At 44.8% G+C, this 22,083-nt stretch overlaps 1 protein-coding gene across 4 annotated transcripts in view; it reads right to left on the reverse strand.

Moving 5' to 3' along the window:
• The window catches only part of Commd1 (copper metabolism domain containing 1), a 97,876-nt gene that overhangs the window by 62,556 nt on the left and 13,237 nt on the right, over positions 1 to 22,083 (reverse strand). For 3 of the 4 annotated variants that reach the window (NM_001115022.1, XM_087582672.1, XM_087582671.1), the window contains 1 exon segment: positions 3,881 to 4,162. The exons of the other annotated variant lie outside the window; for it this stretch is intronic. In NM_001115022.1, the coding sequence (NP_001108494.1) occupies positions 3,881 to 4,162 (282 nt within the window). 4 annotated transcript variants of the gene reach the window in all.

A 22,083-nucleotide genomic window follows, 5' to 3' on the forward strand; every position in this document is an offset into this window, starting at 1 on the left:
TGACTCCTTCGTTTGTAAGTGTGCACTCTGGATCAGAAGGTTGAAGTTATCAGAAAAAAAAATCAGATGCAAATGAGTCTTGAAGCCCACAGCATAATATGCAAATCACTTACCAGGAAGCCAAGTGGGAGGAGACCTGAGGCTCTGCTTCACCAAGGATGGAATTACAGGCTGTACATCTGAGAAGCGACTGTTTTTCATGTTTATTTTATGTGTGTGAGTATTTTGCACTCATGTACATCTGTGCACCACGTGTGGTGCTCTCCGAGGCAAGAAGATGATCCCCTAGAACTGGAGTTACCGACAGTTGCCACCATCTGGGGATTGGAAATCAAACCTGAGTCCTCTGGAAGAGCAGGCAGTGCCTTAACCACTAGCCTGTCTCTCTAGCCCTAAGAAGCCATCCTGAAAAGACCCCTGCTAAGTCGGCGGCAGTGAAATCTAGAGGCAAGCCCCCTCCCTTCTGTAAATTATCAAATATATTTTTAGTTTACTCTGGAAATCCACAGCAAGTGTCACAGGGCTGGGGACTGCACAGAGAGAGGCCTCACACCTGTTCCCAAAAGAGAGGCTACATGTGCACACCATACTACATTTGTTTCTCTGCTCCTTCGAAACTTACTCTAATTGAAGAGGTGACTGTTTTAATTGGCTTATGCTATCGTCATAGTGACCTATCCAAGTAGCCTATAACAACAGCTGCTTGGAAGCAGAGGGAGGGCCACAAGTTCAAGGCCCATCTGAGCTCACAGAAGGTTAAGGCAAGCTTAGGCAGCTTTCTGACATTCTAGCTCAAAAACAGAAATGACAAAAGAAGGGATGGCTGGGTGGCTGGGTGGCTGGGTGGCTGGGTGGCTGGGTGGCTGGGTGCTTGCCTAGCATGTATGTCCTGGGTTCAGTTCCCGATATCACAAAAGCAGATATAAAGTATGAGATGTATGAAAAACAATGAAAAGACAGAGAAGAAGGAGAAGTTATTTAAGTTAGAGGTACAGAAAATATATTTGACAAAATTACAAGAGACATTTCCCAGATATGGGGAAGAGATGACTACCCAGATACAGAAGTATTCAGAAACCACGCCAAACCACATGTGCTACAGTTCAACATCACACTTACAGAAAAAAGAGCAATGAGAATCATAGGGGAAAATGTCAGATCATATACAACAGCAAATCCATCAGAATAACAGCAGATTTTCTCTGACAAATCTAGAGGCTGGGGGAAGTGATGGCCCATTTCAAGCTCTGAGAACCAATGGCCAGTCTAGATTGCTGTATTCAGAAGTATTCTTCACAATTGCAGAGGGAGAAAATTCCCTGATAAATACAGGCTGTGGAATTCATTACCACTGATCCACAAGTACAGAAGCCACTGGAAGGAATCCTACACACTGAAGAAGACACAATGGCGTTCAGGAGACGTGGGGGACAATGGTGGTGCATGCCTTTAGTCCCAGCGCTCAGGAGAGAGAGGCAGGTAGATCTCTGGGTCTGAGGCTAGCCTGGTCTAGAGAGCCAGTTCCAGGACAACCAGGGCTTCCCAGAAACCCTGTCTTGGAAAACAAAAGCAAAAACAAAACAAAAGGGCGCTGCTGAGAAAGGCAAGGAGACTTTTGTTGACAAGTGTGCCCGGTGCCGTACTGCGGGGAGGGTGGCAGCACACTGGACAAGTCCCCACGCTCTGTTGGACAGAAGGCTCCTCTGGCCAACGCTCTGCTCTCGTTTACACAGTTGACAACAAGTACAAAAGGCTCATCTGTTGCTCTATAGGGAACTGGTTACTCAGAAACAAGAAAAGCCTTGTGCTTGAGAAAGTTATTCTCTGAAGTACAACACATTGTAGCACAATCAAAGCAACATATTCCTGGAATTTAAGTTTGTAATGCACACTCTCATCCTTTTCACCTACTTAAATGAAAAACATGTTCGTATCTCACTGTGTGGCCATATTTATAGAATTCTGGAATGTGCTGCTTGAACGTATAAAGTTTTACAAAGAAGTGAAAATATTTGTTGTACTTTATATAAAATTCTATATTGCGTATACATTTATTTTTATTAGATAAATATTTTATAGTATGAAAAGGGAAAGAAACGCCTAGAACCAAGTGGAAAGACAGCATACTGAAGCATTGGGATGTAACACAAGCAGTGCTAAGCGGGAGTGTGGCCGAGAGAGCCGGCGCACTGACATCAGGTTGGTCCTCAGAATGACATCACTGACACGCTCTAAACTGATGTAAAGAGTCAGATGTAAATCATGTGATTTACTGAACACGGTAAATAACTTCAGATTCGACTATTCTGGTCTGTGTGTCGAGGCTTCCTGCCTTTGACTGCACGGCTTATAAACTATTGTAATAAAATCAGAAAGGCACATTATAATCCTAGTTTGAGAAGTATCAGGGAAATACTAGGTTAAAGAACTGCTATAATAATTTCCTAAGATTCTTACAACAGATGTGTGTGTTCTCATATCCTGAGCACATGTTAAGTACTTAAAGACAACATGAAATAGAGTAGATTCCTCCCGACAGGCTCCGCGACTGAAGATTTAACCAACCACAACACAAGATACTACCACAAATATCTATACCTAGCATGTACTGACTTTTTTTTGTCATTATTCAGCATAATAGTGTACATAGAATTTACACTGCTTTAGGAAGTATAAGTAATCTAGAATTATTGAAAATAAAGGAGGGTATATGTAAACTACATGCAAATGCTACAGTTTTATGAAAAGGATTAGGCCTGGGTTTTGGTATCTGTGAAGGGCATGGTGTCCTAAAACCAATCTTCTGAGAGATACAGAAGGATGTGTACACTCACCATTGCCAGACTAAAAAGTGAACGGCCTGTGTGTATACCACACAGACTCCAAGTCTAACGGCTAATCCTTTTCTCACTCTCCTCACTGCCCTGTGTTGACTTTGTACCGGGGGGAAGGGCAGGCACATTTCTGTAGACCGTAAGGATTGACTGACCTGACTTCACTATCAAATAAACCCAAACCCATTAACGCTACAATTAACACTGTTCTAAACTAAACAAATAAAAGGCATTCTAATTTTCTTAATTAACAAAAAGCCTTACATTAAAGTCAATATTAAAGGGGGGGAAAAAACCCTAAAGAATAGCATCTGTGAAGAAACCAGCCAGCTAAAGAGACTGTGCTTATCATGAGAAAGGATATACATTTCCAGTAGAGGGTATAATGAAAGCCCTTATTTGATTATTTATCAAAAATAAATGTGATTAACTCAGTGGTCTGGATAGTCTCTAATTACCAGTTTCTTACCCCTTTTCCCTGCTCCAAAAAACGTAAGCCAGGTCACCGGAAGTGGACTTTAGCAGGTGCCTGCAGCAGGAGTTGGATCGCTTTAGGAAAAGCCGCACGGACACTAAACCACCTGTTCTAAGCACGGGAGACTCCAACGGTAAGCAGCACTGCCTCATCAATAATCGAGATCCGGCTGAAAAATATCTGAGAGCCTAAGGCCAGAGGTGGTGCACGGAGTCTTCAGGAACAACACATTGATATTAAGAGATTAGGATTTATCTCTCCCATCCCGGAACACTACCCAGATAACAGGACAGGAAGGCTCTCTTCTGCACTGGCTAACCTCAGCGTCTGCTCTCGGTGTCTTTCTCATGCCTGGGAGACTGCGGTCACAACTGTCCCACCCTGCCCGTTGGAGACAACCGCAAGGCTGCTTTCTAGACTCTGTAACCGAAAACACCAACAGGATTCTACCTCTGAAAGTGATTTTAGGATTACCTCTGCAAACACAGTTAAATAAAAGTAAACTAAGTGTGTGGATCAATAATGAGTAATAAAAACACAGTTTACAAAGGGAGATTGACGTTAGACTCACCCGTCCACTTCTCCCAAATTCCAGCTCTATTATGGCAACAGGGCTGTGTATTTGAGTTGAGTGCCGTGACTGGGACTTGCCGTCCACTCTCCAGCGCAGGCCCCGAAGCCCGTTGTCCCAGCGGCTCTGGCTCATGAGGCTCTCTCGGATTTTTGTCTTATGGCTCTTCCAAAACTTGGAGATGACTGCAGCTTGTTCACTGGTGATGCCGCCTTGCTTCTTGGTTTGAGCGGTCAGGAATGCCTCTAACTGGTTGAAATCCATGTCTGCAGATGCAATAGACTATAAAGATAACAGAAAAAGCAATAGATCTGAACTTGGTACATAACTACGCAAAAGCCGCCTAGCTACAGAATATATTTTGATTGAACTTAATCACGACTACGCTCTCAAAAAGGCCACCAAGTGCTGTGGGATTAGAATAGGTATGGTCCCCATAGATTCATGTGTTTGAATGTTTGGCCCATGGGAAGGGGCTAAGGAGGTGTGGCCTTGTTAGAGGAAGTTATGTCACTGTGGGGGCGGGCTTTGAGGTCTCCAATGCTCAAGCTACGCCCAGTGTGGTACACAGCCTCTTGCTGTGGATCAAGATGTAGAACTCTTGGCTCCTCCAGCACCATGCTTCCTGCCATGATGATAATGGACTGAACCAATGAGTCTGTGAGCCAGCCCCAATTAAATGTTGTCCTTTATAAGAGCTGCTTTGGTCACAGTGTCTCTTCACAGCAATGGAACCCTAGTGAAGACAAGTGAACGATGATTATAATACAAATGCAAAAAATACTCCCCTTCCAAATACTGGAAATTCTCTATCAAAGCTGGAATATAACTTTAGATATCCATTTTCAGGGGACTTAAAGAGACGGCTTAAAGATCAACAGCACTTGCTGTTCTTGCCAAGGTTCAGGTTCAGCTCCCAGCATGCACATGGCAGCTCCTAACTGTCCATAACTCCAGTTCAGGGGACCTGGGGCCCTCTTCTGACCTCCACAGACACCAAACATGCACAGGATGCACATAAATACACACAGGCAAAATATTCATACATATAAAATAAATAAATCCAATTCTTTTTTTTATTTTAAACTTTTTTTAAAGATTTATTCATTTATTATATACAAGTACAGTGTAGCTGTCTTCAGACACACCAGAAGAGGGCATCGGATCTCTTTACAGATGGTTGTGAGCCACCATGTGGTTGCTGGGAATTGAACTCGGGACCTCTGGAAGAGCAGTCATGCTCTAAACCGCTGAGCCATCTCTCCAGCCACCAATAAATCCAATTCTTAAAATATCCAATTATTAAAAAATCCATATTCTTAAAATATGGAAAAATAAAAATTATTCTAAACAAAAAGTTAAAAAAAAAACCAAACAGTTCTCTGATAAAACCTTACACCACTCCTCGTCAATAGGCCTGGTCTGACATGCTACTGGGGTACCATGAGTGATCCATTGGAGCGTAAATGTTGTTAAACGGGTATGGCACTTGAACTCCGCAGCCTGTTTCAGTCATGCAGGGAACCACTACTACTCTGACACTGTGTGCTAACTTACACTTTACCTAACTGCCATTTAAGGTAGGCTCTCCAGGCTAGCATTCAAGCTAACACAGTAACTAAATGTATCAGTTTGATATTTTCTCAACATTGACACAATCTCCAGTCATCTGAGAGGGACCACAACTGAGTGGAGAAAGTGTCTCCATCAGGCTGGCTAGTGTGCAGCCTGTGGGACAGTTTCTAGACTGATGATAGATGTGGGCGGGGTGGGCGCCGCCCACTTGTGGGGTTCAACCCCTGGGCGGGTGGCTGGGTTGTCTAAGAAAGCAGCTGGGTTCGCTGAGGAGGAGCCAGTAAGCAGCTTCCTCCAGGGTCTGTGTCCAGGTTCGTGGTGGGCTTTCCTCAGTCCACTGACGATGGGCTGGAACCTATGAGCCAAGTTAACCCTTTCCTCCCCAGGTTTCTTACAGCCATGGTGTTTTGCCATAGCAACAGAAGCCAAACTAAGATGCTAAGTATATTAATTATAAAATAAAGAATCTTAAGTTTGCACAACACTCCATGTTCAAAGAATTTTCACATCTATCAGGATTTTTTTTTAAGATTTATTTATTTCATGTATGTGGACACACTGTCGCTGTCTTCAGATGCACCAGAAGAGGCCATCGGATCCCACTGCAGATGGGAAGTGAACTCAGGGCCTCTGGAAGAGCAGTCAGTGCTCTTAACTGCTGAGCCACCTCTCCAGCCCCCTATCATTTGATTCTTTTATTGATTCTTTGTGGATTTCTTTTTTTTTTTTTTTTTTTTTTTTTTGGTTCTTTTTTTCGGAGCTGGGGACCGAACCCAGGGCCTTGTGCTTCCTAGGTAAGCGCTCTACCACTGAGCTAAATCCCCAGCCCCAATTCTTTGTGGATTTCACATCACGCACCCCAACTGCACTCATTTCCCAGCCTTCCGTATCTACCCCTCCACCCTTGCAACCTTCCCCACAAAGCACCTCGCCATGGAAGCTGCAGTTTGTCATGGTGTGTCACACAGTCACACACTCTTTTATCCAAACAGCTCTACTTGCAAACGCTCTTTACAATGAGTCATTGGCCTTGGCCTGGTTTGAGGCCTCTGGTTTCTGCTATACAAATACTAGAATGTCACCAAGACTCCTCTGGGATAGTCTACTTTTGCCCTGAGTCATGGAGGTCCTGCAGCTTTGTTTCTGCAGGACCAGATCCTTCACACATTCCAGCAGCTCATAGATAGGGTAGATGCTGGGGTGGACCAGCTCAAAGCCCTGGATCTGGGCCTAAGTGGTAGCTAAATTGATCAGCCTGTCAGCTCTCCCACACCCACACCAGCAGAGCTGACTCTCCTGCTGGCCAGACAAGGCTCAGGGCCAGCTCTCCCCTGGTTGGTGGGGCCAGCTCTCCCGTGCATGCGGGCAGGGCGCCACTGTGTGGTGGCAGATCAGCATGGCCTCTGATGGTAGCACAGGCCCCTGCTGTGGCAGGACCCAGACGCAGATGTGGCCCTGAGGAGCACAGGCCCAGAGGTCATCATGATCTCAGGTGGCAGTGCAGGCCTCTCTCACATCAGGCTGTTCCTCACCACCAGCCTGTTTCCAGTTCTCTCTTCATTGTGTACTAACTTCTTACCTTCTCTGTCGCTCCCATCTCTCCAATGATATATACTTGCTCATTGCAATGGCGCCCACTGGGCCCACACTGCCCAGGATTGGAGGGGTGTGGCTGTCTGCCATGCCGCACAGCCTGGACATCTTTTACTTCTCCTGAAACTCATATTCTATTTCCCATTTCACAGACAAGGTAGTCAGACGCAGTAAGAAGTACTGACCACAGAAAGCCACCGACTTTCGTAAAGCCCAGCGGCCAGAGCGACCTAACTGGAGCCTAAACTGTTTCATGCTTCTCTGGTTGGTTGTCATAGTGACTGCACGCAGATATGGATACAGACATCATCGCTGCTGCTGATTAAAAAGTCAAACTGATTCTTCCTACCATCAGTGATATAAAAATGCTGCCACCTAAGGATTAGCTACAAAGCTTGTTCATATTCCTTGGAAAGTAATTAAGGGATGAGAAATGTCCCCTACAGACTCGGGAATGTGAGCCCCAGTTGGTGCGACTGTCTGGGAGGTCTGGGAGGTCTGGAAGGCGCAGCTTTCCTGGAGGAAGCAGTTGCTGAAGGCAGGCTGTGAGGGTGTGCAGCTTCTCCTTACTCCCGCCTCGCACGCTCCGCCTTGTGCTTACAGATGCTGCTGCTCCTGCCAGTGTGTCTCGTGGCCACAGCTGACCGTTCTATAAAGCTGTACGCCAGAACAAACTTTTCCTTTATAACTGGCTTTTGGTCATGGTGTTTTGTCAAAGCAACAGAAAATTAATGGAATTTTTGGTGCATGTAGTTGGAAGGTGGCTGAGATAAGAGGACCTACAGGAACCAGGGCCCTGGGGACTATTACAAAGCAGAGCTGTCAATCCCGAGAGCGCCTGTCATGTCTGCCCGCTCATGTTCTTCTCCTTCTCTTCCTTCCATCTACCTTCACCACCCCCCCTTTTAACTTTATGCCAAAAAAATTGAGGAAATCAGCTGTCCACATTCCCAGTCTCACGTCGTTCTGACACGGTGATCTGCAAAGTCAAGGCTGTTTATCCCCTGTTGTAAGTGGGACGTTGGCTGGGACCACCCCAGCTCGGAGAGAAGAGGGTGCTCTCACTTGTCTAGTTTGGTGCACACACCAGCAGCCTCTGGCCAAGGGAGCACAACAGTGCACGGAAGGAAGCTTCAGTGACTCCCTCCTCAAACTCAGCTTTGGGTCCTAATTCTCCACGTGTCCAGCCTTTGGTGGCTCCTTGTGGCCTATAGGTAACAGTGTTGTGAGTTTTGGCACACCGTGGTTTGACCTACACCACCTTCTCAACTCTCCTCCAGGTTGTTAAACTAAACTAGTCTGGCTGACTTCTAACAATACCTATTTCTCACTTGAAACAGCTAAATCTTTAAAAGATGAAAATTACTTTCCAAGGAATATAAACAAAGCTTTGTAGCTAATCCTTAGGTGGCGGCATTTTTATATCACTGCTCAAGAAGATACCACAGAACAGGCTGACCCAAGTCTAACGTGACTGCAGTACCCCATCTGATACTATACGAGGAAACCAGGTTATGATGACCAGAGCCTAGAAACCAACTTTGTTTACATGAGAAAGTACCTTTGAACAGTTTATTAAACACTAAATTTTTCAGAGATGTAACTAAAATAACTTGTACTTTGGTTAGGTCTCAACTTTATAAACAGGATACTGACCGTTTGGAAGAAGCATTGCTGAGTTTAAAGTGTATGAGCTGCCAAGGCCACACGGCTGTACATTAAGTACATTTGTTGCTGTATGTTCACAGTGATTCCACATGTAGGTGCAACATGAACATATACATGCAGTAGTGCTTGAATAGCTACAGCTTGCAACATCTCAGATTCCTGTAGTTTCCTTTATTTTCATTTATTTATGCCATGCTGATTTATTTTAAAAAATACAAACTATATTTTGTGTGTGCATGTGTTTGGTATATGTGTGTGCATATGTGGTGTGTCTGTGTGTGAATACGTGGTGTGTGTATTTGTGCATATGTGTGGTGTGTATGGGCACATATGTGTTGTGTGTGTGGGTACATTGTGTTCTGTGTGTGCGCCTATGTGTGTGTGCACATGTGTGGTGTATGCATATGTGTGGTGTGTGTGTGCATATGAGTGGTATGTGTGTGCATATGTGTGGTGTGTGTGTATATATGTGGTGTGCATATATGTAGTGTGTATGTGCACATGTGTGCTCTGTGTGTATATGTGTATGTTTGATGTGGTGAGAGCGATCCTTGCATGTCTGTGCAGGCCAGAGGTCAGTGTCGGGGTCTTCCTTAATCACTTTCCACCTTCCTCTTGAGACACAATGTCTCGCTAACCCTGGAGCTCACTGACTAGGTCTGTGTGTCATCATTACCACTTCCACAGTGACGTTACACATGCATGCTGCTGTGCTGGGAAACCAAATTCAGCTCCTAGTGCTTCACTATCAGGCATTTTACAGCTGAGTCATCGCCCCAGCTCCAAACTTACATAAGAATGTTATAAGGATATAGAACCAGTCTTAGGAAAAATGTTTACTATAAAGAGTAAACAGGGGGCTGGACAGATGGCTCAGAGGTTAGGAGCCCTGGCTGCCCTTGCAGAGGACCTGGGGTTCATGTCCCAGCCACCCACATAGCAGTTCACTATGACTTCAGTCTCAGGGGATCCAATGCCCTTCACTGGCCTTCCTGGGCACCAGACATGCAAATGGCACACAGACATTACATTCAGCCAAAACACACACATACATAAAAGAATTAATGACAATAAATTTTTAAAGAATACAAACATGGTCTCAGAACCACTATTCATAAGTGAGTGTTCAGAACTATGCTCTCCAGGCCCCTGTTTACTTTGCAAACATTTTCCTAAGTTCTGAGCATCAAGCAGAAGCTCACGAAACCAGGCATATCTGATTGTCAGTGCTTATTTGACAACTTACTGCCTAGCTCGAGCACTGAAACCGGACAGCAGTAACCTGTCCACAGGTCCCACGTCTGCATCCCCAAAGGCGGTTCCTTTCTGGGTGCCTCTGTGCTACTGTGGCTGCTGAAAATGTCCTTCAATCATCACCCTGCCTCATTAGCCTCATTCTACTCATTCAGAGTGCTGTTCTAACGTGTCTTCCCCGGTGTCTTCTCCCCTAATAAGGTAACTGCCCCTTTCAGCTCTCCAAATGCCCTGCTGCCCGTCACTGTCCTTGCCTCAGCGGAGTGAGGGGACCCGCTTACAAGTCTCTTCAACCCACTGATGTACTCTGTGAGACTAACAAGTCTAACACAGTCCTCTGACAGGATTCAAATTGTAACAGGCGACCTGTCTGGATGATAAGGCATAAGAACAAGGTAGACCTGTACTTAAAAAGCCTCTCAAACTGTAAACCCCCAGCTTTTATTAAATTTAAAATGAAACACAAACTCATATACAAATGTATAATCACGACTCTTAGACATGTACACATAAATAAGAAAATCTTTGGGATCTAAGACTATGCAAAGTGTCTCTTGACAAGACAACAGAAGACACAACTCAAAAAGAAAAACTGACGTATCTGCCCATCAAAGTCAGCTCTTCTCTGAGAAGGGCTGAGCTTGCTTCAGCAGCACACCTACAAACCTTGAAGAACGAATGTGTGCCCTGTGAGACTCAACCAAGGGCCAGTGTCCAAGATGTGAAGGCTCTTTAAGGACTTTTTGACCTCCGCATTTAGGATCCTCAAGATGGTGTAAAGGTCAGCAAGGCCTCTCCTCCCCACTCCTATTTCCCTTCATCTCGCCGCTCTTTTCATGACCTCCCTCCCATTCACTATGCTTCCCTCCTTTACTAAACCCCCTTTTTTTGCCACTGTTTAAAAAAAGTTAAATAATTATTGCACATAATTAAGTAGTCTCTAGGACTCTAAGAAACAAGTCACCAAATTAAAACTTAAGACCAATTCACATGCTACCAGGCCAGAATTCTTAACAAGGTCCATAAAAACTGAGGTTGTGAGGCCATGAAAACTACCTTTGCGAAAGTAGCACAGCTGCTCTGGAAGACGGTGTGGCAGCTTCTCACAGAGCCGAATGCTCTGACCACCCGTCAAACCGATGCTTCCCTTTGCATTCACCCAAATTCACTGAAACTTCTCCACACACCACCTGCACCGGCATGCTCACAGAAGCTTTAATAATAGCTATCAAAACTTGCAAGGAACCAAGATGTCTTACCTCCAAAGAGTGGAATGTGTTTGTTCATTTGTTTGTTTAGTTTTTGTTCTTATTATACGCATCCAGGCTTTCTAAATCCCCAGCTCTCAAACAATGTAATACTAAAAAGAAATGGGTTATCGTTGCATTAAAGACTACAGGGTGTCTATTACTAATTGGAAAAAAACAGTCTGAAAAGACTACATACTGCATGATTCCAACTAATAGAACATTCTGGGAAAGGTAAAAGCAGGGAGACAAAAAAGAGACTAATGGCTGCCAGAGGGTGTGTGTGTGTGTGTGTGTGTGTGTGTGTGTGTGTGTGTGACAGTACAACTGATTGTGAAGGTTGTGAAGCTACTCTGCATATATATCAAAATCCACAGAATATATAGCACCAAGTGTAAATCTTAAAGTGAACATTGACTTTGGCCAACGATCTTAGTTTCACCTGTTTTAATAAATGTACCTCTGGTGTGAGGTGTGGATAGTGAAAAGGGTCTACACTGCCAGTAAGGAAGTCTAGCCAGGCATGGTGGTCCACATCATTAACACTAGCACTCAACTGGCAAAAGCAGGCAGATCTCTCTGGTTTAGTTAGTTCTAGTACAGCCAGGGCTACATAATGAGGCCTTTGTTTTCTAAGTCTATTTGCTGTTTTTAGTAAGTAACAGCAATGTATTTCTGTGATCTTATTATGAAGAAAGAGAATCCATCAGTTTTCATACTAAGAAACATTTAGTCACATACACAGGCACAAGTTCTAGTCTTATTTTTAAGGTGAACAAGGTACCGGTTACTTCCTTAGGATCTGACCTCTGTAGTGGAGCCAAAGTAAACAGGCATGAGCCAGAAGCACGGCTAAGCACGGCCTCTGTGACTGTGCTGTTTGCTTGTTCCTTCTGTGCAAAGGACAGTGCAGACTCGGAATGAGACGTCAGCCCTCACATGAGAGCACCCAGTGCATTCTGCTTATCTGGAAAACGTCAGCCTCGTGCACTGGGAGCATCTGGGGGCAGTGATACACACCTAAGAACACAGCATTCAGGCCAACCTGTGCTACACAGCAAGTTCCAGGCTAGCCTAAGCCACACAGCTAGACCCTATCTCAAAAAAGTAAAGCAAGTAAGCTGAGGGGTGAGGATAAAGTACCTCAGAGGTAGTGTGCTTGTCTAATGAGTGCAAAGCTCTGAGTCTGTTCTCTAGCAGTAAAGAGAAAAGGAGGGGGATTCTGATGGTTAATTTCAACAGTAAGCATAACGATTCGTTTCTTCTTCAAACCTGTGCTATTCAAATAAGGCACAGGGGGAAAAGGGACCCTAGTGCATTACAAATGGATCCGTATGTCCCCCTCATGTCCAAATTCCTAACTTGAGGGTTTGGAGGTGGGGCCTGAGAGGTGATCAGTGTTAGAAGTTATGCAGACAGGAGCTCCCCTGAGGTATTAAAACTCTCAGAAGTGTGTGCGTCTTCCCCACTGCATCACGCAGAGCCCACAGAGCCCTAAGGGAGTGAGTACTAAGGCCTACTGTTTAGGCCAAGCAGCCCATAGCACTTTGTTACAAAAGCGGGAGAAAACTCAGATACAGCAGAAACGAAAAGCAGTTACAGCCTACCTCAGTTAAACCCAGATCGAAACAGACTCATCGGACCAAGGCTTCCAAAGACACACCCATTCGTTTTTAATTAAGTGAATTTGCCATCAAAGAGTATAAATGCATAATAGGAGGGGGAGAAAAAGCAGCAATAACAAGGAACAGTAAGAAGCTCATGAAATATATTTTAAAAAAAAATTTAAAAAAGGGGACTGGAGAGATGGCTCAGCGGTTAAGAGCACTGGCTGCTCTTCCAGAGGTCCTGAGTTCAAATCCCAGCAACCGCATGGTGGCTCACAACCATCTGTAATGAAACCTGATGCCCTCTTCTGGTGTGTCTGAAGCTACAGTGTACTCACATACATAAAATAAATAAATATATTTAAAAAAAAGGGGGGGTTGGGGATTTAGCTCAGTGGTAGAGCGCTTGCCTAGGAAGCACAAGGCCCTGGGTTCAGTCCCCAGCTCCGAAAAAAAGAACCAAAAAAAAAAAAAAAAAAAAGAAGAAGCTCATGATTTGGGGCTGTGAGGAAAATCACCTTCGCAGCTCAGGCTGAGCCTTTCAAGTGCAGCTCTGCTGCCTCCCACTGCGCTCACATGGCCAGCTCACTGGAGGCCCACCCCACTGGAGACCGACCGCACTGGAGACCTCAGTAAACTCATGCTGATGCCTTCAGATGCCTGCAGGCCACTCTATTTTTAAATTATTATTGTTGTTGTTGTTGTTGTTAAATTATTGTTGTTGTTGTTGTTGTTGTGGGGGAGGGGCATATGCCAGAGTGTATCTATGGAGGTCAGAAGACACCTTTTAGAAACTGGTCCTCTCTTTCCACCTTGCTGAAAAGGAAGCATCTCTCGTCTCTGCTTTGTTGGATACCCCAGGCCAGCTGGTCCAGGGTTCTAGGAGACTCTTGTCTCCGTCTCCACCTTGCTCTGGCAGCCCTGGTATTACAGAAGCACAGCAGCATGATTTCTGGCTTCTTACATGGGTTTTGGGGATAGAACGTAGGATATCAAAGCTTACACGGCAGGTACGTTTACCTGCTGAGCTATCTCAGTAGCTCTACTATTTTAATTTTTTTTTAACGTCATTACAGAGAAGTGGAGAGGCAACTCAGCGATTGAGAGTGCTTTCTGCACTCAGTTCGCAACAGCCACACCAGGGAGCTCACATCGCCTGTTACTCCAGTTTAAGAACTCTGACGCCCTGTGGCCTGCATGGGCACCAGCACAAATGCGGTGCACATACTCTCTTGTACATATAATTAAATATAAATAAAAAACACTAACTATGTGTGGCATGAGTGGCAGCAGACTCTTAATCCCAGCACAGAAGGTAGTAGGGTCAGGAGGATTTTTGTGAGTCTCTATAACCTGCTTCCTTGCCCTGGCGGGTCAGCCACTTCCCCCTGTGACAGCCATGTGAGCTGGTGAGGAGGGCAGCAAAAAAGCTTTGCAGGTAGAAAGTGGTGCTCGAAAGGGCCAAGCTAGCACCGCATCCTTTGCCACTATGAAATGTCAACATTTCTCCTAACCAGACACTCCTAAGGTTGGCTAAGAAAGCTGGGAATTAAAGCCAACCGCACAAAGATGGGGGCATTAGGTCAACCTGTCTCCCAGCAGGAAATAAACCCACCTGAAACACCATGGCTTGGGAACTACACTCAAACGGTTCGTGTTACACATTATTAAACTTGTCCCGGGCTCCTTCCTCCCCAGACAGTAGAGGATCCTTGATAGTCAGACCCTTTTAGCTGCTGCACCTCACTCTGTATTATGACCTTGATGTCCCTGAGCTGAGCACGTACTCCATCCTCAGCTCTTAACGTGTTCACTCTCCCGTCCAGGTAGAGCCTACTTGTCAAAATCTGACCATCTGGAACCAGCAAGACAGCTCGGCAAGTAAAAGCACGTGCTACCCACACCTGATGACCTGCTCAGAACCCATGTAAGGGTGGAAGGAGAGAATCCACTGCACAAAGTCCTCTGATCTCTACTCGTTCATGGCACATGACTGCCCCAGAATTTCATCTTCAAGGATGTATAGAGAGAAGGTGGGTAAAGTGCTTGCCACAGAGGTGTAAAACCAGGTTCAACCTTGGTTTCGGTGAGAGAGGAGGCAGAGGAAGAGAAAGCCTGGAAGCTCATAGGACTGAGCCTGGCTCAAACAAGGCAAAAGGCCAGGACCATAGCTGAGGCTGTCACACAGCACACATACACACACACACACACACACACACACACACGCACGCACGCACGCACGCACGCACGCACGCACACGCACACGCACACGCACACACACATACACACACGTGCGCGCGCACACACACACACACAAACATATAAACACATATACAATATACATGCAAAGATAAAAATTTTAAAAGACCAGGGCCAGCAAGAAAGCCAAAAAGAGGCTCTGTCAGAGCCTGACAAATACAGAGGCGGATGCTCACAGCCAACCATTGGACTGAGAATGGGGTCCCCAGTGGAGGAATTAGAGAAAGAACTGATGTAAGTGAGGGGGTTTGCAACCCCACAGGAAGAATAAAACTATCAACCAGGCAGGCCCCCCCAGAGTTACCAGGGACTAAACCACACTCCAAAGAGTACACACGGAGGGGCCCTTAGCTCCAGCCAGGCATACATAGCAGAGGATGCCATTGTTGGACATCAGTGGGATGAGAGGCCCTTGGGAAGGCTCAATGCCCCAGTGTAGGGGAATGCCAGGGTGGAGAGGCAGGAGGCAGTGGGTAGGTGAGTAGGGGAGCATCCTCTTAGAAACAGGGGGAGGGGAATGGGATGGGGGATTCCAAAGGGGAAATCAGGAAAGGGGATAACATTTGAAATGTAAATCAAGAAAATATCCAATAAGAAAAGAAAGTCAAGAAGATAATTTTTATATTTAGTGTATGTGCACTCATGCATGTGTCATCAGAGAATAACTTACAAGGGTCAGTTCTCTCCTTACACTATGTGAGTCTCAGGGATCAAACTCGGGTCATCAGGTGTGGTGGCAGGCACCATTACCTGATGGCCCATCTCACTACCCCACGGACCCAGCTGAAATGTTGCTATAATCTACAACTCATTTATTAGGCTCTTTATTTTGCTTTCAATCTTATCATCTGAATACACTGTCATCTCGTCTAGTACAGTATGGGCGGGCTCTTTATTCAGTACACGCTACCACACTTGTCTTTATATACCCAGACGCAGATTGTTGCAGTTTACATGTGAACTGTCCCAACAAAAGTTTGTTTGTCGAAGGCTTGTGTCCCAGCTGTAGGGAGCTGGGCAGTGGTGGCAGCGGCTCATGCCTTTAATCCCAGCACTTGGAAAGCAGAGGCAGGCAAATCTCTGTGAGTTCCAGGCCAGCCTGGTCTACAGAATGAGTTCCAAGACAGCTAAGGCTATACAAAGAAACTCTGTCTCTGGGGGCAGAAAGATGGCTGAGTGGTTAAGAGCATGTACTGCTCTTCCTGAAATCCCGACTTCAGTCCCCAGTTCATGCCAGCCAGCTCACAACCTGTAAGCCCAGCTCCAGGGTGACCTAATGCCTCTAGCCTGTGGGCGCTTGCACACACATGTGCAAATCCACACACAACAGACACATATATGCACAGAATAAAAGTTATTTTAAAAGGGAATAAATCCTAAGGACACTAATCTCATCAAGTATTTCATGAGCTCATAGCTAAATAGGCTACTATGAGGGACAGGGTTAAAGGAAGTGGTCACTTGGGCCATTCCTCTGAGGAGTGTATCTTGTGTTCCCTCTCTCTCTCTCTCTCTGCTTCCTTCCCACCTCAAGATGAGCTATTATGCTGTACCACACGTTCCCATCCCTGTGACATTCACTCCAACAGTGGAGATCTAACACACTTAGCATAGCACTTTGCATACAAGAGTGCACGAGCTGCCCCCACCTGTACTGTTCATTAACGCCCGGTTCATCGGTTCTGTACCCCACACATTCATTCACATTATGACTCTCACACCCAAGGAATTAATGACTACATCTAACTGAAAAGAATGAACTTTCAGTTTAACAGTGAAAAAAGTGGACGCTTCTGTCTTCAACTCCACGGATCAGCCAGCTTTCCAACATTAATATTCTGAACATCTAAAAGCTTAGTATCTGCTTCTGCGAATCCCAAGGCTAGGTCTCTTGAAAGCAATTGCTCACTGTCTTCTACATTACCTAACTAATTACAGAACATTATATTAGGATTGTATTAAATTACTGTTATTCAACAAAATGATTTATAATTTTAGTCATTCTAAAACTAATTCACAGTTAACCTAGCTATCACACAAAACAAATTGTAATTCTATAAATTTGATTCTAACTTTTCTCCTCCAAACAGATGTTTGTCCTCAGGTTACCTCACCCACACCAGTAATGTGCTGTCTCTAGACAACTGCTAAGATAACTTTGTTGTTTTGTTACTTGGTTTTGCTGTTGCTTGAATCAAGGCCTCATGTAGCCCAAGCTAGCCCTGAATTAGCTATGTAGCTGAGGGTCCTCAGAACTGCTGATCCTGTGTTTCCATCCCCCAACTGTTAGAATTATAACTGTAGGCTACCCCACTCAAATATAAGATAGTTTATTCTTTTACTCATGCTGAATTTTGTTTGTGTATGTACACAGCATGTAGGGGTCAGAGGACAGCTTACAGGATTGGGTTGTATGGATTCACTCAGGTCAGCAAGCTTTGTAGCAAATGCCTTTCTTGCTCTGCCATCTTGCCAGCCCCGATGTTTTCTGAACTAGGGTTTCCCGGGAGAGCCATGACCTTGCTATGAATCGGAACATGACCTTGAACTTTACCTGACATCCCCTCCCAAGCACTTTGACTCCGAGGTGCATTGGGAGCCACTGAGCAAGAGCTAAGTGCAAAGGCCATGTTCTTACCAAGTAGGATATTTGAGGGTAAGAAAGTCTCCAAAAATAGCGACAAAGTAAGAAAAAGAATCCTTTCCCTCCCAGCTTCATTTCTAGAACTACTGCTGTACTGTTACAGTGTCTAGGCTTCTTGGGGAGACAGTATTTGATTCGTGCAGCCTACAACTCAAGAACAGTTAGTATTATGTCTTATATTATAGTCTTGTGTGTGTGTGTGTGTGTGTGTGTGTGTGTGTGTGTGTGTGTGTGTGTGTGTGTGTTTGAGAACTAGAAGCTGGGCCTGATGGCTCATGCCTTCTGACATTCACAAGGCTGACGCGGGGAGATTGCAATTTGAAGATTAGCCTGGGCTACATAAGCAAGACCTTGTCTTAAAATGATAATAATAACAATACACTTTAAATAAAAAAACAAAAGAGAAGCTACTAAATTGTGACAAGCAGGTACTGGGGTGTTTTTGCTCTGGGGGTGAAGCACAACCTCTAGCACTAAAAACAGACAGACAGACAGACAAACGGACTGACTGACAGACAGACAGACAAGGGGGCCTTTAAAATGTGACACGGATAGTAAGGAATAAAGCCTGGAGGTCTGGGAGTTCTGAGGTATCCCTCAGAAGCAGAGTTTGTATCTCACATGCAGGAGACCCTGGGGTTAGGTTCCCAGCATCACGGGAAAATCTCACTTTAGGGAAAATATGTAAACTTACCTAATTATCTACTTTGCAGCTGCTAAGAAAACTACTACTTCTTTATTAAAAAACAAAAAGTCCAAAAGAAACAGCGCAGTGTCCAGGTGTTACCTTACAGTCTAATATCAGTTTTGCAGTCTAACGGCAAAATGAGGCCACATTTAGTTGTATCGAAACCTGTAAGAACCCTCCTGTTAACAGATCAAAAAGGTTCTGTACTCAAGAAAAGGCACATGGAAACAACATACAAACCAGTGTCCTGAGGAGGGTGGCCATGTGGCCACAGCCCAGCCTCAAAGCTGATGCTCATCCTGTGAGTTACACTGGGTGACAGAGCGAGAACAAGGCCAGTCTGGGAGAGGGCTGCCTCAGGAAAAAGTAGGGTCCTCTCTAGTAGGCGAAACAGGGTGCCCAGCAGGAGCAGAGCTGATAAATATATCAAGGGATATTCAGTCAGATTCTCGCAGCCCTAGAAATTATTCCTATAAAAAGGTCAGACAGTGAATATTTTAGGCTTTGGCATGCAATCTGTTCTAAGTGCCTAATTGTGTCCTTGAAGGGCAAATAGGAAATAACTTATCACACTGACATCTGATGTTCACATTACTAGAGAGCTGGAGGAATGAGCGGCTCAGTGGTTAAAGGACTGTTCTTCTAGAGGACATGAGTTTGATTCCTGCTCCTGCATGGTGGCTCACAACCATCTGTAACTCTAGTTCTATGGGATGTGACACCCTCTTCTGGCTTCTGTGGGCACACATGTGCTTCACATGTAAACAGTCAGACAAACACATAAATCTTTTTTACAAAATAGGACTTTAGAGGGTCAGTCTTTCATCCCACCAGGATAGCCAGGACTACATAGAGAGACACATCTCAAAAAAACAAAAATAAGGGGCTGGAGAGATGGCTCAGCGATTAAGAGCACTGACTGTTCTTCCAGAGATCCCGAGTTCAAGTCCCAGCATCCACACAGTGGCTCACAACCATCTGTAATGGGATCCGATGCCCTCTTCTGGGGTGTTTGAAAACAGCTACACTGTTCTCAAATAAATATAATAAAAAATAAATCTTTTTAGCTTCTTCTAATTGTCTGGCTTCTGCTGCCTCTGCTGACCTGCACTGAACGGCTCATGAACAAGTTCAACTCCACTGCACTGCACTCACCGCGCTGACTCCCAGCTGACGCCGGCCTAAACTTCTCTGAAATAGCTCTGCCCAGTGTGTTCTCATGAGAGTGGGGCGTATCCTATCTCCGACTCATTCTTTCCAATTTTTCTCTGATTCGTCACTTTGTCTGCCCCTCAATTAGACATCACTTTCAAACATGACTGCTTCCTCCTACACACTAATCTTACTTACCCTGTTTGGGATTAAAGGTATCTAAGATGTCTGCATTCCAGCCAGAGCACACGGACAGACGGACCTAGGTCTTTGGATGTTATGGCTTACCAGAGCAGCCATGCTGCTGGGTTAAAACTCCTCTACAGGAGGTGAAGAAAGCTGTAAAAAGGCGAATTTATGTTTCTGCTTTCATATCTTTATGTGATTATTCATCCTCGCCGTCAGGATGCTCCCATGTCCAGCCTCTCCTTGACTATCCCGGTCCAAGGCACAAGGAAAGAGTCTTTGTCATTGACGCTCGCAAAGCCCACAGAGGTATACGATGATGCTGATTTGAATGCATGACTGTATTTAAAATAAACTAATGATTTGTTTTGAAAAGTGCACAATGTGCTCTGGATAAAGAAAAGGCGAATTCAAAGGCTTTATACATGGCAGGTTCTCTGTTAAGAAATAGGTGTAGGGGCTACAGAAGATGGCTCGGTGTGTAAGGGCAAGGCTGTTCTTACGGAAGAACCAGGTTCAGTTCCCAGCACCCACATGGTGCCTCACAACTATCCAGATCCACGGCAACTGAAGCTCTCTTTGGGCACCAGGCATGGACATGTATGTCTATACATGCAGGCAAGACACTCACACACATCAAGCAATGAAAATGATTCTAAAGCAGAGGTGCTGCACGCCTCTCAGCAAAGCACTGGGGAAGCAGAGGCAGGCAGATCACTGTGAATTCCAGGTCAGCCAGCACTACACAGAGAAACCCTGTCTCCAAGAGAAAAAACAAACAAACAAACAGATAGACAGGTAAGTAGGTAGACAGACAGTCTGACAGACAGACAGCCAGCACTACACAGAGAAACCCTGTCTCCAAAAGAGAAAAAAAAAAAAACAGATAGACAGGTAAGTAGGTAGACAGACAGTCTGACAGACAGACAAAGCAAGCCCAGGCTGTTTGATCTCCCAATCCTCCTGCTTCTTCCTCCCCAGTTCTGGGACTATAGACATGAATAGGCACTGTGCCTGGCTATACAAAATTCCGTGTAATTTGATTTTTTTTAACTGAAGAATTAGTTGAAACGATTGCTCTTTTTTATTTTAAATTTGTATATGAATGTTTTGCCTGAATAGGAGGCCAGAAAGACCTCTGATCCCCTAAAACTACAGTAACATTGGGTTGTGGGCCACCATTCGAGTGCTGGGAACTGACCCTGGATCTTCTAGAAGAGCAACAAGTGCTCTTTTCCTTTTTTTTCTCTCTTCTGTTTTTTCTGTTTTTGTAGACCAGGCTGGCTTTGAACTCAAAAGATCCACCTGCCTCTGCCTCTCAAGTGCCAGGATTAAAGGCGTGTGCCATCACCATCCAGCTCTGATTCCTTTTAATTATAATAATAAAGACTCTGCTACTTTAATTTATCCATCTGTATGCTGGCATGTACTTGCCACCCATGCACTTGTGAAGCTGGTGCCACCACTGCCCAGCTTGCAATTAAGAGCTCTTAACCACTCAGACATCTCTCCAGTCCCATTAAAACAAATTTTTTATTAAACATAATTGTAATTTCAAAATGCCAAACCAAATGTTTAGATTTTTTTATACACAAAATTATTACTGTTGAATAGCCAGCAAAAGCAATTTCTGCCTTGAACATTCCAGAAAAAGAAAATATTTAAACATCTTTGTGCAGTCCTGCAGCTATTAGCAAACCGATATTCTATTGCCACCTACAGTAGAAAAATAAAACTACAGATAAAACCTAAAAGTATGCGCTCTATTTATGAGCCCAGATTTGGCTCAGGACCGGTGTCATGCCAACCCTCAAGAGACTCATGCAAGATAGCTGCTGCAAGTTCATGGCCTACCCGGGCTACCCAGTGAGTCCCAGGCCAGCCTGTGTTAAAGCATGAGACTGTATCCCAAGTAACTAACTCAGGTTTTGTTTTGTTTTGTTTTGTTTTGTTTTTAGAGACCCGGATTCTCTGTGTCCTGGCTGTTCTGGAACTCACTCTGTAGACCATGCTGGCCTTGAACTCAGAGATCTGCCTACCTCTGCCTCCTGAGTGCTGGGATTAAAGGTGTTCACCACCACTGCCTAGATTTGTTTTATTTTCTTTGGGAGGGGGAGGGGCTTTTTAAATGTATTTTTACTAATGTTTAATTATATCATCCAAACCATATAGTAACAGTAAAATCTTCCTACTGTAACAGGGCCCAGACCTTAGCATAAATGACTCCATGATGGACATGCCATTCATGCTGTAAAACTCAGCATAGACAGCACTACCTGCCAAAATTAAAACAAATACTTAATCAGTCAAAGCCCACAAACTATGTGAAA

This window comes from Rattus norvegicus, chromosome 14 (assembly GCF_021556685.1).
Source record: "Rattus norvegicus strain SHRSP/BbbUtx chromosome 14, alternate assembly SHRSP_T2T, whole genome shotgun sequence".
NCBI classification, from domain to species: domain Eukaryota; kingdom Metazoa; phylum Chordata; class Mammalia; order Rodentia; family Muridae; genus Rattus; species Rattus norvegicus.